This window comes from Crassostrea angulata, chromosome 7, assembly GCF_025612915.1.
Source record: "Crassostrea angulata isolate pt1a10 chromosome 7, ASM2561291v2, whole genome shotgun sequence".
Classification (NCBI taxonomy): domain Eukaryota; kingdom Metazoa; phylum Mollusca; class Bivalvia; order Ostreida; family Ostreidae; genus Magallana; species Magallana angulata.
Genome location: NC_069117.1, coordinates 21929827 through 21942721, shown reverse-complemented (window position 1 = coordinate 21942721; position 12895 = coordinate 21929827). Strand labels below are relative to the sequence as shown.

The 12895-nt window shown below is 32.9% G+C and overlaps 2 protein-coding genes across 3 annotated transcripts; one reads left to right on the top strand and one right to left on the bottom strand.

Annotated features, from left to right (window-relative positions):
• Window positions 1-851: 851 nt before the first annotated feature.
• On the bottom strand, window positions 852-6157 carry LOC128192526 (low-density lipoprotein receptor class A domain-containing protein 3-like). The gene is made up of 7 exons (XM_052865272.1): window positions 6022-6157; window positions 4532-4663; window positions 2663-2755; window positions 2357-2521; window positions 2114-2225; window positions 1796-1950; window positions 852-1538 (listed from the first exon to the last, which is right to left on the bottom strand). Exons 1-7 carry the CDS (start codon window positions 6077-6079, stop codon window positions 1207-1209), a joined length of 1047 nt encoding a protein of 348 aa, XP_052721232.1. The 5' UTR covers window positions 6080-6157; the 3' UTR covers window positions 852-1206.
• A 911-nt stretch (window positions 6158-7068) lies between these two features.
• On the top strand, window positions 7069-11440 carry LOC128192528 (SOSS complex subunit B1-like). 2 transcript variants are annotated; one of them, XM_052865275.1, is made up of 7 exons: window positions 7069-7362; window positions 7444-7586; window positions 7832-7970; window positions 8458-8529; window positions 8716-8785; window positions 9614-9716; window positions 10585-11440. In XM_052865275.1, exons 2-7 carry the CDS (start codon window positions 7505-7507, stop codon window positions 10749-10751), a joined length of 633 nt encoding a protein of 210 aa, XP_052721235.1. In that variant the 5' UTR covers window positions 7069-7362; window positions 7444-7504; the 3' UTR covers window positions 10752-11440. The 2 variants fall into 2 exon arrangements, with proteins under 2 accessions (XP_052721235.1, XP_052721234.1); XM_052865274.1 differs by having other exon boundaries at window positions 10573-11440.
• The last annotated feature ends 1455 nt before the right edge of the window (window positions 11441-12895 follow it).

The window sequence follows — 12895 nt, the reverse complement described above, 5'->3', positions numbered from 1 at the left end:
ACATTAATTTTGCATGTACATTTTCAAAAACTGATAATTCGTGGATTTAGCAGTTCTGTAAAGTTGTCGTAAATGTTTTAAAGTACGCAAATGTATATTATAGCCAGGTACAATGTAAGAGTTTGACCCATTTAACACTGTAGACTTCGTATGTACAGTGAATCAGTCATCAAGGCAGTACGTGTGCAGTGTGACTGTACCAGTACATTTATTGCTTGCCGGGCATCATGTCCGTAATCTACTTCTCACATGGTACCTAATATATTATATGTCGTACTAGAAATTCAACTTGATACAAAGTTGTTTTTTAAAGGTTTTAAAAGGTTTTTTAAAGATTTTAAACGTTTTTTAAAGGTTGTGAATTGTTTCACAGTTTGATTGTAATTATTTTTACATTTTTTGGTATTCATGATTATTTTGTAAAATTATTGCAAAATTTGTGTGTGATTTAATATATTAATATTTGGACTTTAGTGTCGATTTTTTTAAAAATCCGCCATGATAAATTAATTGTTTCTGTAAAAATCTCTGCATGAAAATAGCAGGAATAAATGATATATGTGCCACAACGCACGTTTCCTTATTAAAAACTTACTTAAGCATACAATTTCAGAGGCCCCTGGACATTTACATTCACCTAATACCCTTACATTTAATCAAAATATCAAATGGTGATGCATGATTATATATAACGGAAACAAGATGAAAAAATTAAGTTAAATCATCCAATTTCTTAAATTTAATTAGCCCAGTCTTTATTTATTATGTGGTCATCATCAATATTCAACCAACTTTGTGCACCAGTGATCAATTAATAGTTATATCTCAGTATTATCAAATATATGTAAACATTTTTTAAAAATAACGTTTAATTTATTATGCATAGTCACAGTTGTTGTATAAATTCGGAATATAAAAATTAGAATAGTATATAACAATTGTTTGAATACAAGTATATGAATGATAAAAGCTGGATTAAAAAAAAGTAAATCCTTTGTCTTTTGAGCTTTATACATATTAAATGAATCCATGTTCTTTGGCGATAACGTAAGTGTCTATTGCTCAATCATTGTTATATAATTTTCACTACATCTGATTTAATCAGTTTCAACTAATGAACTTCGTATAAATGCATGCAACAAGTATCAATTAAATTGATACCACCGATCAAGGTTAAAATGCAATATAAACTGCTGTCGCAAAACATCACCGGATGGAGATAATCAAGTCCCGGTCACTGCCTATGTCGGGAATATCGTGTGTGTCACGTTCATCCTGAATCTGAACAATCACCAATGATTCCAAACCCGGCTCTCTGGTTTCGCTGGTTGTGTTTTCCGGGACGGGATCTCCAGTTTCGCTGGTTGTAAGTTCTTGGACTGGTTCTCTCGTTTCGCTGGCTGTGCTTTCCGGGACTGGTTGTCTCTGTAGCTGGATTTCCTGATCCTGCTGGTTTTTGATGATGGACTCATAGGAAGGGGGCGCTGCATCCTGTTCATGATTTTGGGGTGGCTCCATCTGATTTCTGCCAGAATTCTCTGTAAAATGTAAAAATAAAGCTTTAATAAAACGCAATTTTCTCTCTCTCCTCTCTCTCTCTCCTCTCTCTCTCTCTCTCTCTCTCTCTCTAATCCACAAAAAAATGCATGATGACCGGTATTCACGAATCGGAATGATTCCTAAGTACTTAAATAATATTGTCATTTTTTATATTAACAATGCGTATCGAGTGAACTGCTGCTTTGCCGTATTGATCAAAATTCTCAAGACCAGTATTGCTTTACAAATTCCTTACGTCCTGTTCCTTGGCTTACGACATCTTCATAGGCAGGAGGGGCCGAGGATAAATGCGGGGGGATCGCGGAAACCGATGACCTCTCGATGCTCTCCTGGGAATTCGTCAGTCCCCTGTAGGGCAAACCATGCCCCCTTAATCCTCTCCATCTTTTTCTACAAAATGATTTACGGTTGGCAGTTATAATATACAGTAAGTTTTGTTAGAATATTTATTTGATATTGTTATACGTTAGTTACAAAGTGTAATAAATATGTAACGTATTTTGTGTTGGTCAACAGACTAAATTCAATAAATCATACGCTGTGTTATACTTACACACGATTGACGCAGAACGCTAGCAGTCCAACTACACTGATGACCAGGAGCACGATAATTACACCGCCTATCAGCCCCAGAGATTCACTGGTTATGTAGGAAACCTTTTCACCTATTAATTTTGAATGAATGGAAAATATTAAATTTTAAAGCGATTTTTAGAATGTATATATGAGCAAGGACTTCAGATTTGTCACGTTGTTGGAGACTGTATGTTGCAGATGAATGTAAATTATGACTTACTGCAGCGAATGCCCTTCCAACCTTCCTGGCAGTAACATGAACTGCCGTAGAATCTATCATTGCATTCTGATTGGTCAAGACAGTGACAATCATATGACGTATCCAACTGTGATTGGGTGCTGGTTGGACTAAATGTAGTGGCGATCTTGTCTCTTGTTTTGAATGCTGTGAAATAAAAATGACGTAGAAAGATCTCTCACTTTTAACTGAGATTTTTTTTTTTAAGTCATTACATATAACATCTCGGTATTGATTTTCTTTATAAATAAAAAGATTCCATATTGTTTACAAAAATTAAATTCGTACCACATCTATAGCCCTCCCAGCCATCTTGACACCCGAAAAAGTCACAAGAAGCACTTGATCTACACTCAGGCTGGTATTTGCAGTGACACTCTCCTTGTAAAAGATAACGCAGTCAGTTAATTGATATTTCATTTTATTGCAAACAATCACTTTTGAAAGCGAATTATTTCACAACAACATATTTTTTTTCTAACACTTTATTCTAAAATGTACATTCTAAAAACTTTTATAATTTGTATTGGAGTAACTTTTTTGTTCAGGAATATATTGATATTTTTTTCAAGTTTCTCACATAACCTTCACGATTGAAGAGATGCTGAACGGCATTTTCTACATAAGAATTTTGAAGTATATATCTATAACATATCTTACATGTACATGTGATATTAGGAATTAATGAGAATAACTTTATACTGCAGTTACGTGTATTTTTAAACATGTTACGTGAGTTATATTTATTATATCAGGGGAAATGGACTCATTAAAAGGCTTTTTGAATGAAAGTACACGTATTGTACGCAAGTTGTTAAACTCTGGTCACAAGAGTCAATTAAAGCTATACACGCTATAATTTGCGTCAATTTTGAATAAAGTGGAAAATGTATGTGTTTGATTACTAATAAAAGTTACCTTTATGCTGTTAATTATAATGCTCAATTCGATCACGTAACAAATATATCAAATATTAAACAATAAAAAATATTTATTTTCCTGCCAGGAAAGTAATGCCTCCTCGTGAATATCAATCTATCACGTGATATCGACAGCTAAATTTAGCCTATCATACCAAAACTTGTGAAGGGTCAACATCTTCATAATTGTGATAGTTTCACAAAGGAAAGGATATTTTCAGTAAAGCATAAATTTGTCCGATATACGGGTACAAACAAAAGAAAAAATTACAAGCCTGTGAGTAGATATAAATACTGCCTTTAAAAAAATGACGTAGACCTGTGTTTTTCCCCTATGTGCTATTTATAGATACTATAAGTGTTAATGCAGAAGTAAGGGTATCGTGAATGACAAACGTATTTTACTCATTATACATGTATGTATTTTAAATTAACAACTGTTCAGCATATTAAAAATCAAGTTGGATATTTAATTAGGCAAACAATAACGACTACCTAGTTCTCCGCGGACATGCGCAATGAGGTCGGTTTGCTCTTCCTTTATCAATATTCATGAAAAGGTATATTTTCCTGGCAGGAAAATAAACAATTAAAAATCTATATCTTTGTAACGAGATGGAATTCACCATTGTAATTTACAGATTAAGGATAACTTTTATAAATAGACAAACACATGCGTTTTCACTGTCATTCAAAATTGACGTAAATTATAGCGTGTATAGCTTTAAATGCTGCCTTTCAACATTATGATTCATATACTAGTATATGTAAATGGAAACACTCACCGAAACCACTGTTGTAGTGTAAAGTACATGTGTATTTGAATAATTGAGTAATTATGTGTATTTCCTTACTGACATCAGCAAAAATAAAAGTATTTTCTGACTAGAGAACAAATTACTTATAATTATGTCAGAGAACAGAGCGGATAAGATGCCCCTGTGGTGTATTCGAAAATTCCTGTTATACATGTTCATGAAATTCCTGATTACACATAGATATTTACTTTAACACATATGTACTGTGTAGATATTGAATCAAATCCGATCAAGTGGGGTTTTCTAAGATATATTAGATACACGGACATCAATATTTTTTCAAATCAATTTTTTTACCACTTTAAATAATCAGAAAAGTTTGATGCGATCTTGAATGTAAAAATGATCATTTTCCCTCACAATGTCGTTGATAAATGTTGATAATTTTATAGTGATACGAGTAAGATGCATGTACTTACTCAGAATATCCCCACAGCCCTTCTCGTCCGACGCGTCGGAGCAGTCCACATCCCCGTCACACTTGTAGCTAGGGTCGAGGCAGGTGAAATCGGACCAGCAGATGAACTGGTCGTCACTACAGTAACTTTGTCCTATGATGAAAAATTGTCATTTACGAATGTTCGAAATTCTCTCTCTCTCTCTCTCTCTCTCTCTCTCTCTCTCTCTCTCTGAGCGTTTCCAAATCTATAAATATTAAAAATACATATATATATATCTTAAATCATTAAAAGTATATTTATTTTAAGTGTGTACAAACAGAGGTGTCAGACTGTCCAGGCGCAGGTCCAGGATTTATATTTTTAAAGGGGTCCAAGGTTTATTTTTTATTTTCAATTTTATGTAGGTTACCCTCCCCCCTTTCCCACTTCCATACTTGTATCCTAGAACGCAAGGACTGAAATAACGCTTGTCTCTTTTGAGTTTATGAGTTATAATCTAATTTACATCGAATGTTTCTGTCCAGTTCCCTGATGTAAATTGTAATTAATGAACATTAATGAAAAATATTTATGTTTCTTTTCTCTTATATAGGTACATACGCTATTACTAGTATATCTTTTTGGTTATTATAACCCTTGAAACTTATCAAAGTATGTTTCTTCTTCTTTTTTGGGGGAGGGGGTGTTTGTTTTAAGTACTTAGCGCACATGCATATATATTTAAACAATGTAGTGCTCTTTTTAAATGATTAATGCACGGTACTATTATATACGTGTATTTACGATACTTAATGAATTAAAAGGAAAGTAGACTCACTCTAGATCTATTCTAAATATAAATCATTTACTTTTCTTTTTATCAGAAAAAGAACGATTTCAGGACCATCTTCACGAGGCCTTGGACTTTCGGTAGGACGTAACTATATCAACTTCTTGCGTCAAAACAAGTTAAAAATGACGCTGGTTTCAAGCGAAATAGAAATAGACATGCCTACGTCACATTGCCGTTTGACACTAAAACCGAAAGTCCAAGCTCTTGTTAAAATGGTTCTATAACGTGACACAATGACATTCCACTTGTAAATAGTGACAAATTCAGTATACATTGTATTGCTGAAGTAAGCACATGTACATGTATACACGACTGGAATAAGGGTGACTTTGTATACATACAACGCAGTCAACCAGAACGACGAATTAATTGAATTATATAATTTTTATAAACATATAAGCAAACCTACAAAAATCCATATCACAAAAAATAACAAAATAAAAAAGACAGTCGTTAAAGTATATATTGTCCACTCGGCAGCTGTTTCATGATACGAGACGTACAAATCGATACATTCTATGGTGGGTTTTTTGTTATTGTTGAGTTTTAGTTCCGTGTCCTCGGCCCAGAATCAATCGTGACAGAATATTTACAAATGGTCACAAATCTGAAGGGTCCTACATGTTACCTAATCAGAATAACACTGTCTATAGATATAATATACTGACAGACTTACCGGTACTCCTGTGGATATGAAGTACTATTGATACAACGGTAAAAACCACTGCCGCCATTTTCACCTGAGAATAAATTGTTTACGAAAACAGTCAATTGAAGGCACGTGATACATAAACGATGCAAATTAAGGAAGTACGCAATATTTTGTATGACGCTACTCTATTTTATTCTAAAAATAATTGATCATGCATAAACATTTATTTATCATTTTCTTTCAAATTAAATTAAATTGATTTTAATTCAAATACAAATTTCATGTAATTATCAATTACATTGTAAATCTGAACAAAACCATGCAAGACATGGTAATTCCTGTTCAAATTTTAATATTCGGTCATATGTCATTATTTTTCAATATTCTGCCGTGCCCACATACCGTATGTTTTTCGAAGAAGGAGATGTTATGACATGAAATTATGATATTTTTAATATGCAATCGGTGTATTCGTTCGCTACCTGCAGAATTGGTCCACAGAATTGGTCGAGAATATCTCCTGAGTGACTGCTATTTGGAAAGTATATCTAACGGAGATCTCCATATAGTGCAAACGAGCAATATTTAAATTACATGTAAACTTGTATTTTAAATTAACATATTTTTTCCTGATAAGCGATGTACATGTATATAAAAAACTGAAGCAACTTTTTGATAGTATGTCACACGATGAGATATCATTTTTTCCCCCTATCAAACTGCTGCTCTGTTATTTTAATAAAATGTAATTCAAAACGAAGTCGTAATACAAGTAAATAGTTAAAGTAATCATAATTAATTTAGTTTATAAACTGTGATGACTGCACTATGCAGAGACATTATGAATAACATTTATAAAATGTACGTCTCTGCTGGACTGCTTGTAATGTTTTCAGTGCTGTTTAGTTGTCTCAGCTCTGGTTTTATGGGTTGGGGGGGGGGGGGGTATTCTATTTACTGATGTTCAAAGCGAATGCATTTTTATATATACAAAAAACAGTCTAGAATGTTCTAAGAAACTATTTAGATCCGCCTGTGTGCTCTCAAAGTGTAACACGAGTTACGGTTCCTGAAAAGAAATCGTCACTCAAGAAGCAGTGCACACACAATCAGAAGAGACAAGAAAGTGTAACGTTAATCTTCTCAAAATATCAACGTCATACTATAATCTGATCGACAATCTCTGTACATAGATAAAGGAAGTCCCATCTTAAAATACGATTGAAGAAAAAAGTCAAACACAAAACCCAGAAGAGAAAAAAAAGAGGCGATGTGGAATGACCTTTACATTGAGAACGAGGGTTTGCCAGATGGACTGATTTAGCCTTCGTGCGACCATTTAGGAGGGAATATTAGTGAGAAGCAGTAAGCATTCAACCAAAAGAGACTATTTTATACATTTTATTCATCAACAGCCGGAAATATATTGTGTTCTTTTCTTTTCAGATTAAAGTTTACACCCTGTCGTGAACCTCACTCTGTACAGGCGCGTCCAAAAAAGACAAGAATGGGAGAACAGTTTACCAGTATAAAAGATATCAAACCTGGACAAAAAAACATAAATATCATGTTTATTGTTTTGGATATTGGTATATTCAATTATTTTCATTTTATTAATATGCTGCTAAATTTTATAATGCTAATTATTTATAATGAAACATAATTTTAATAAAAGTGCATATTAAATTGATTTTAATTATAAATAGAATTTAATCTCTATTTTATCAATTACAATTGAATATTAATTTAAAATTTATTTAATAGAATTTGGTCAGAGCTCTCCTTGGCAATCGTTTTCAGTAATGATAATATTCATGCATCTTATAATTTGCAGGTGCTCCAACTCGAACAAGAGATGGCCATGACGTCAGGTCTGTTAAGGTCGCAGATAAAACAGGCAGCATTAATATTTCTATATGGGATGAAACAGGAGATCTTCTCCAGACTGGAGATATTTGCCGCCTTACAAAAGGGTAAATAATTAATATTTCTCTAATATTGTCTCAAGTGGTGTTATCTAAGAAGAGCTTTTCTGAGCCCCCTTTGTTAATTTGTCATCCCTTTTCCCATTCTACCCCAGTCATCCTTAAAGTTCAACTTAATCCTCAACTCTCTTTATGTAAAAACCAAATCTTTGAATTGGTATGTTTTGATTTCTTGGTGGAGCCAAATTAACTCTCAGCAACTCAAAATGTTTTTGTTTTAAATAATCAGATGTGCACTAAAGTGTGACAGTCGTTGCTTTCAGAAAAAATTTAATGAATTTGTTATAAACCAAGTCTTTCTTTCCATCTTTGGATTTTTAATTTCTTTCTATCAACCATGTGTGTGATACAAATGGATATCAATCAATTTATTGAATTTAAGTCAATTTTATGTTTTAGAATAAATATATGGTATTTGTTTAGTTAATTGAATTTATTGACATGTACGAACTACATATTTTATTCGATTTTCCAGATACTCAAATGTTTGGAAGAGTTGTCTAACTTTGTACACTGGAAAATCTGGAGAAGTTATCAAAGTTGGAGAGTATGTTTGATATTTTAAACTTTTATATCAAGTCTGAAATTTAAATAATAATTAATAAACTTATGAATAGATATAAATGTTAATATAGTGCATTTTACCTGAAAGATTTTTGTAGAAAATATATTAAGTTTATCAGCAGTGTAAATATAAAATAGAAGCTTACACATGTTTTATTTGTTATCACAGGTTTTGTATGCAGTTTACAGAAACCCCAAACATGAGTGAACCAAAGCCAGAATATACAAATAACCCAAAGGTACACTGTTGTACAGGGCTTTGAACCACGTCTTGGTACTGGGTCCAGGGCTGTTAAATGTGGGAATATATGTATATATTTACATTCTTCGGTGTCTATGCCTGTGATAACACTATGTATCGATTTTGTACTATATAACTCATAAAGCCAAATTGAGGCGCCAGCAGGGTTATAACCCTTGCTTATTTATATTTAAGTATTTAATCGCACGATGGTTTAAAATTAAACAAATATAAGTAATAAGGAATCATTCTTTGAATATTATGAGGTGATAATTTCGGTTGAGGCGTGATCAAATCTATCATAAAGCCCTTCAGGCTTTATTGGATTTGATCACGCCCCGACCGAAATTATCACCTCATAATACTCAAAGAATGATTCCTTATTCCTTATATAAGTGACAATTTTGGGAAGTTAGTGAAAATGTGAAAATCATTATTCATTCAGGAAAAAGTTGGTTTAATTAATGTTTGTTTAGATTGGGAAATGGGCCTACCAAATTTCAAATTTTCAAAAACTCGAGGCCAAATTTATAGACATTGGAGTGCTCTATGTTAATCTGTCGTGATCAAGTTCTTTGTTTTCTCTTTAATTGCCCATCTTTAACTTCCATCTTATGTAATATTGACCAATGTAGCATTAAAATCGACATTTTCATGGATTTTGTCAAAATGATTAAGTCTGTTTTGGGTCTAACCCTTCCCCTATTTTTTAGCCATGAAGAAAGAAAAAAAGTTAATGTTAATTGATAGCTTTCCAAAAAAAAAACCTGTAACAGGTACTTATTTGCTTGAAGAAATAAAAGAATGTATTTATTTAAAATTGCAGTCAGATCAGCCTGGACAAAGAAAATCCCCAACAGAATCAAATGATGGGAAAACCCCATCAGGGCCCCCACAAGGGACACCCCAAGGAAGACCTCCAAATGAAGGTACTGGTAAATTTAGTCTATGTGAAAGACATCGGACTGTTGAACCTGACCGATGTGCAGTGCCTCTGGTCAGATGCATCATTTTTTACATGGACAAAAAGTCTGATGTCTCTTTTTTATTGCTCTCAGATTTCTTTCCTTTCTTCGTAAATTCAAACTGCAATAATTTAGGCTTTCTTTTAATCTTTTTTTCCGCCATGCTTTCACTGTATAATCTAAATCCTAGGGATGCTTTATTTAAACTACTTATTCATGAATTTTTTTCTTCAAACATAACATTGACTGAGAATTTAGTAAAAATAAATTGAACTTTGATCCCGATCAGATAATACATGTAGACGATTGCTGACCAAAATTAAACCAGTCACAAAAATGTCACATACCGGTACTCAATTTCTGGTCACAAAATCAAATTTTTCAGTCTGACAAAATTTGGTCTGGTCCTGTTTGTTTATTGATTACACAGGACCGAATGTCTGATGTGGTAAAAAAAACTTTCACATAGACTGTAAATAGCTGACAGGAAGAGAGTTTACTTAGGTTTGCATTATTTACAGAATAGAAAATGAAAGTTAATAATGGTAACAACCAACAGTTTAAAGTCTCATGTTCATGTTTGTAAAATACCTTAATGATTTGATTTTTTAATTGTTTACATTTATTTTCATTAAAATTCTAAAAAGGCATGCTCTTGCAGTTAAGAGTGTTTTTAGTTGCAACATTTACAAACAAAGCATATTTGTTATTTGAAGGCAGGAAAGAAGTGTTTTGCTCAGATAGTCGAATCATTATCTACATATTTTTGTCTTTAACTGAACTTTTCTTCTCTCTAAATTTTCTCTGAAAATAAAAACAGGAAATCCTGCAGGTTATTCCAACAGCCACCCACAGCGACCTGGCATGATGATGAATCAGGGTCACCCTCGCGGACCAATGATGCCAGGCCTCCGTGCACCCCATCACCAGCAGAACTACCACCCTCAGGGACCCCAGAACATGAATGGGCGGCCACCAAACCGTGGGATGAGAAGATGACCCAGATGGAAGAAAAATCCTCTAAATGTCTATAATGATTCAATATTTGTTGCCCCCTTCCTGAAACATAAAATCAAAAGAATGTTATAAGGACATAGCATAATAAGCCAATCAAATTGGCTCATGCATGTACATTAGGTTTAAAGTGAGGCTTTAATTTTTCTAGTGTTGAGAAAGGTAAAGCTTTCATATACATCCTCAGATATTCAATGCATAAAAAAGAAAAGTGAAGACTTTAAAAATTGTTTTAAAATTTAAAAAAAAAGAGAAGAAAAAAGAAACTATGGCCCAGAAAGATGATGAACTACTTTCAATCACCGGGAACTGTGAAATTAAATATTAATTTCTTTGCTTTAATTCCACAGTTTCTACCGTTACTAACATAATTAGCTTTGTTCATGTAATCCTATGTTCCTCATTTGTCCCCCGTCCGTGGAATCAATTGACAATGTTGAGCATGCAGATGCTGTTCAGATATAAAACAAGCACCTGTCACAAACTGTGTTTACCAAGGATAATCACACTGTACAATGACTTTGTTCTGTAATAATTTGGTAGAACTCTAGAACATCGTGAACATGCATGGTTTTATGGGTGTTTAATTAATTCATTTTACGCAATACAACTGATAAATCATGTCTTTGAAGATGACCACTGCATCTCAAAAGAATTAAAAACAGTTTATTTTATTTTTTATTTACAACTATTTTGTTGCTCATTTGAGCTTGTCCCCATGGCTTAAAAGTAGTCCTCCTATTAAATGTACATACTGGGTCAATATGGTACTTGTTGGACAATTATTAATTATGTGTGACATGAAAGGGATTGTTTTCTTAACGTTGCTGTCCTTCAACAAGAACAACTTTAGCTGCGCTATACACAAAAACAATTTTGCTGAAATTTTTTGCCTTCCCTATAAATTTTCCCAAAATGATTTTTTGTGTTTGTATGCACAGGGGCCAAGCCCGTTTTAACATTAATTTCAATGTAACCATAAATAAAGTTAAATAAATAAAGTTTATATCATAATTATCATTAAATAGATTCATCTATAACATTGGAGAAACTTTTATAGACTTTCATTTCACTAGATCTTTACTACGCTATCATATATCCGTAATTTTACTTAAAAAGATATTTCATTCAACATTGGTCTTGTCATAAAATTGTCCCCTTTAATGTAATAGAACAGATTTGATACGAAAACTGTTATGTTTAATGTTTTAGGAATTGATAAAAACACTCATTATGCTTTCGCCACATGTATGGATGTAATTGTTGGATTATATCAACTTTCATTATTCGATTATGAAGTAATCACAATGTACATTGTAAATTTGACAATAGATAAGCGTCTCAAATTGCCGTAATGTAGATGGCAATGAAATTCTTTTAAATATTATTTCTTACGTCATATACCACCAGTGAGTTAATGATCTTATGTATACTCCTCTGCTAAATAACAAAATAGTCCAACACCTGCACAACCTTTATAATGGTTAATTTCTGGAGCCACCGTGACATGACAATTAGCGATTTATTTGTTCATTAAATGCCAAGTTATCTGTAAATGAACGTCACTTTAAGGTGAGACGACACGTTCCTCAATTTTATATAACATTTTCCATGAATTTGTTAATAGTTTACTACTACTCTGACAAGCTTTCTTGCAAAAAATTAGGATACTTTCCAGGCATTTCTGCAAAATACTAGAAAATGCAATTTCCTATATAACCTTGAAAATACACTTGAATTGCTGATATAAAAATAAATAAATAATACAGCACAAGGAAATTCACTATATTGGCCGGGGCTTTGAACTCACAACCTCTAGAACCTATACGCTGATGGCAGAGAGCCATCTAGGCATCTATCCATATACAAGTAAATTTTAATCATTTTAAAAATCTTTAAAATCATTATAAAAATAATTATTTTCATTGGAAATATTATAACGAGGAGATACAAAAAAGATGCTCGAGGAACGTGTCGTCTGACATTAAATGTTACTACATATAACCAAGATTATTACAAGTACAAGTGCAGGAAGAACAGCCATCATTCAAACCAAGCTAGGGCATTCGGCAGAGAACATTTACATGTCTCCCTGTTAGCTTGACCTAAATACATCAAAATGATTGCTC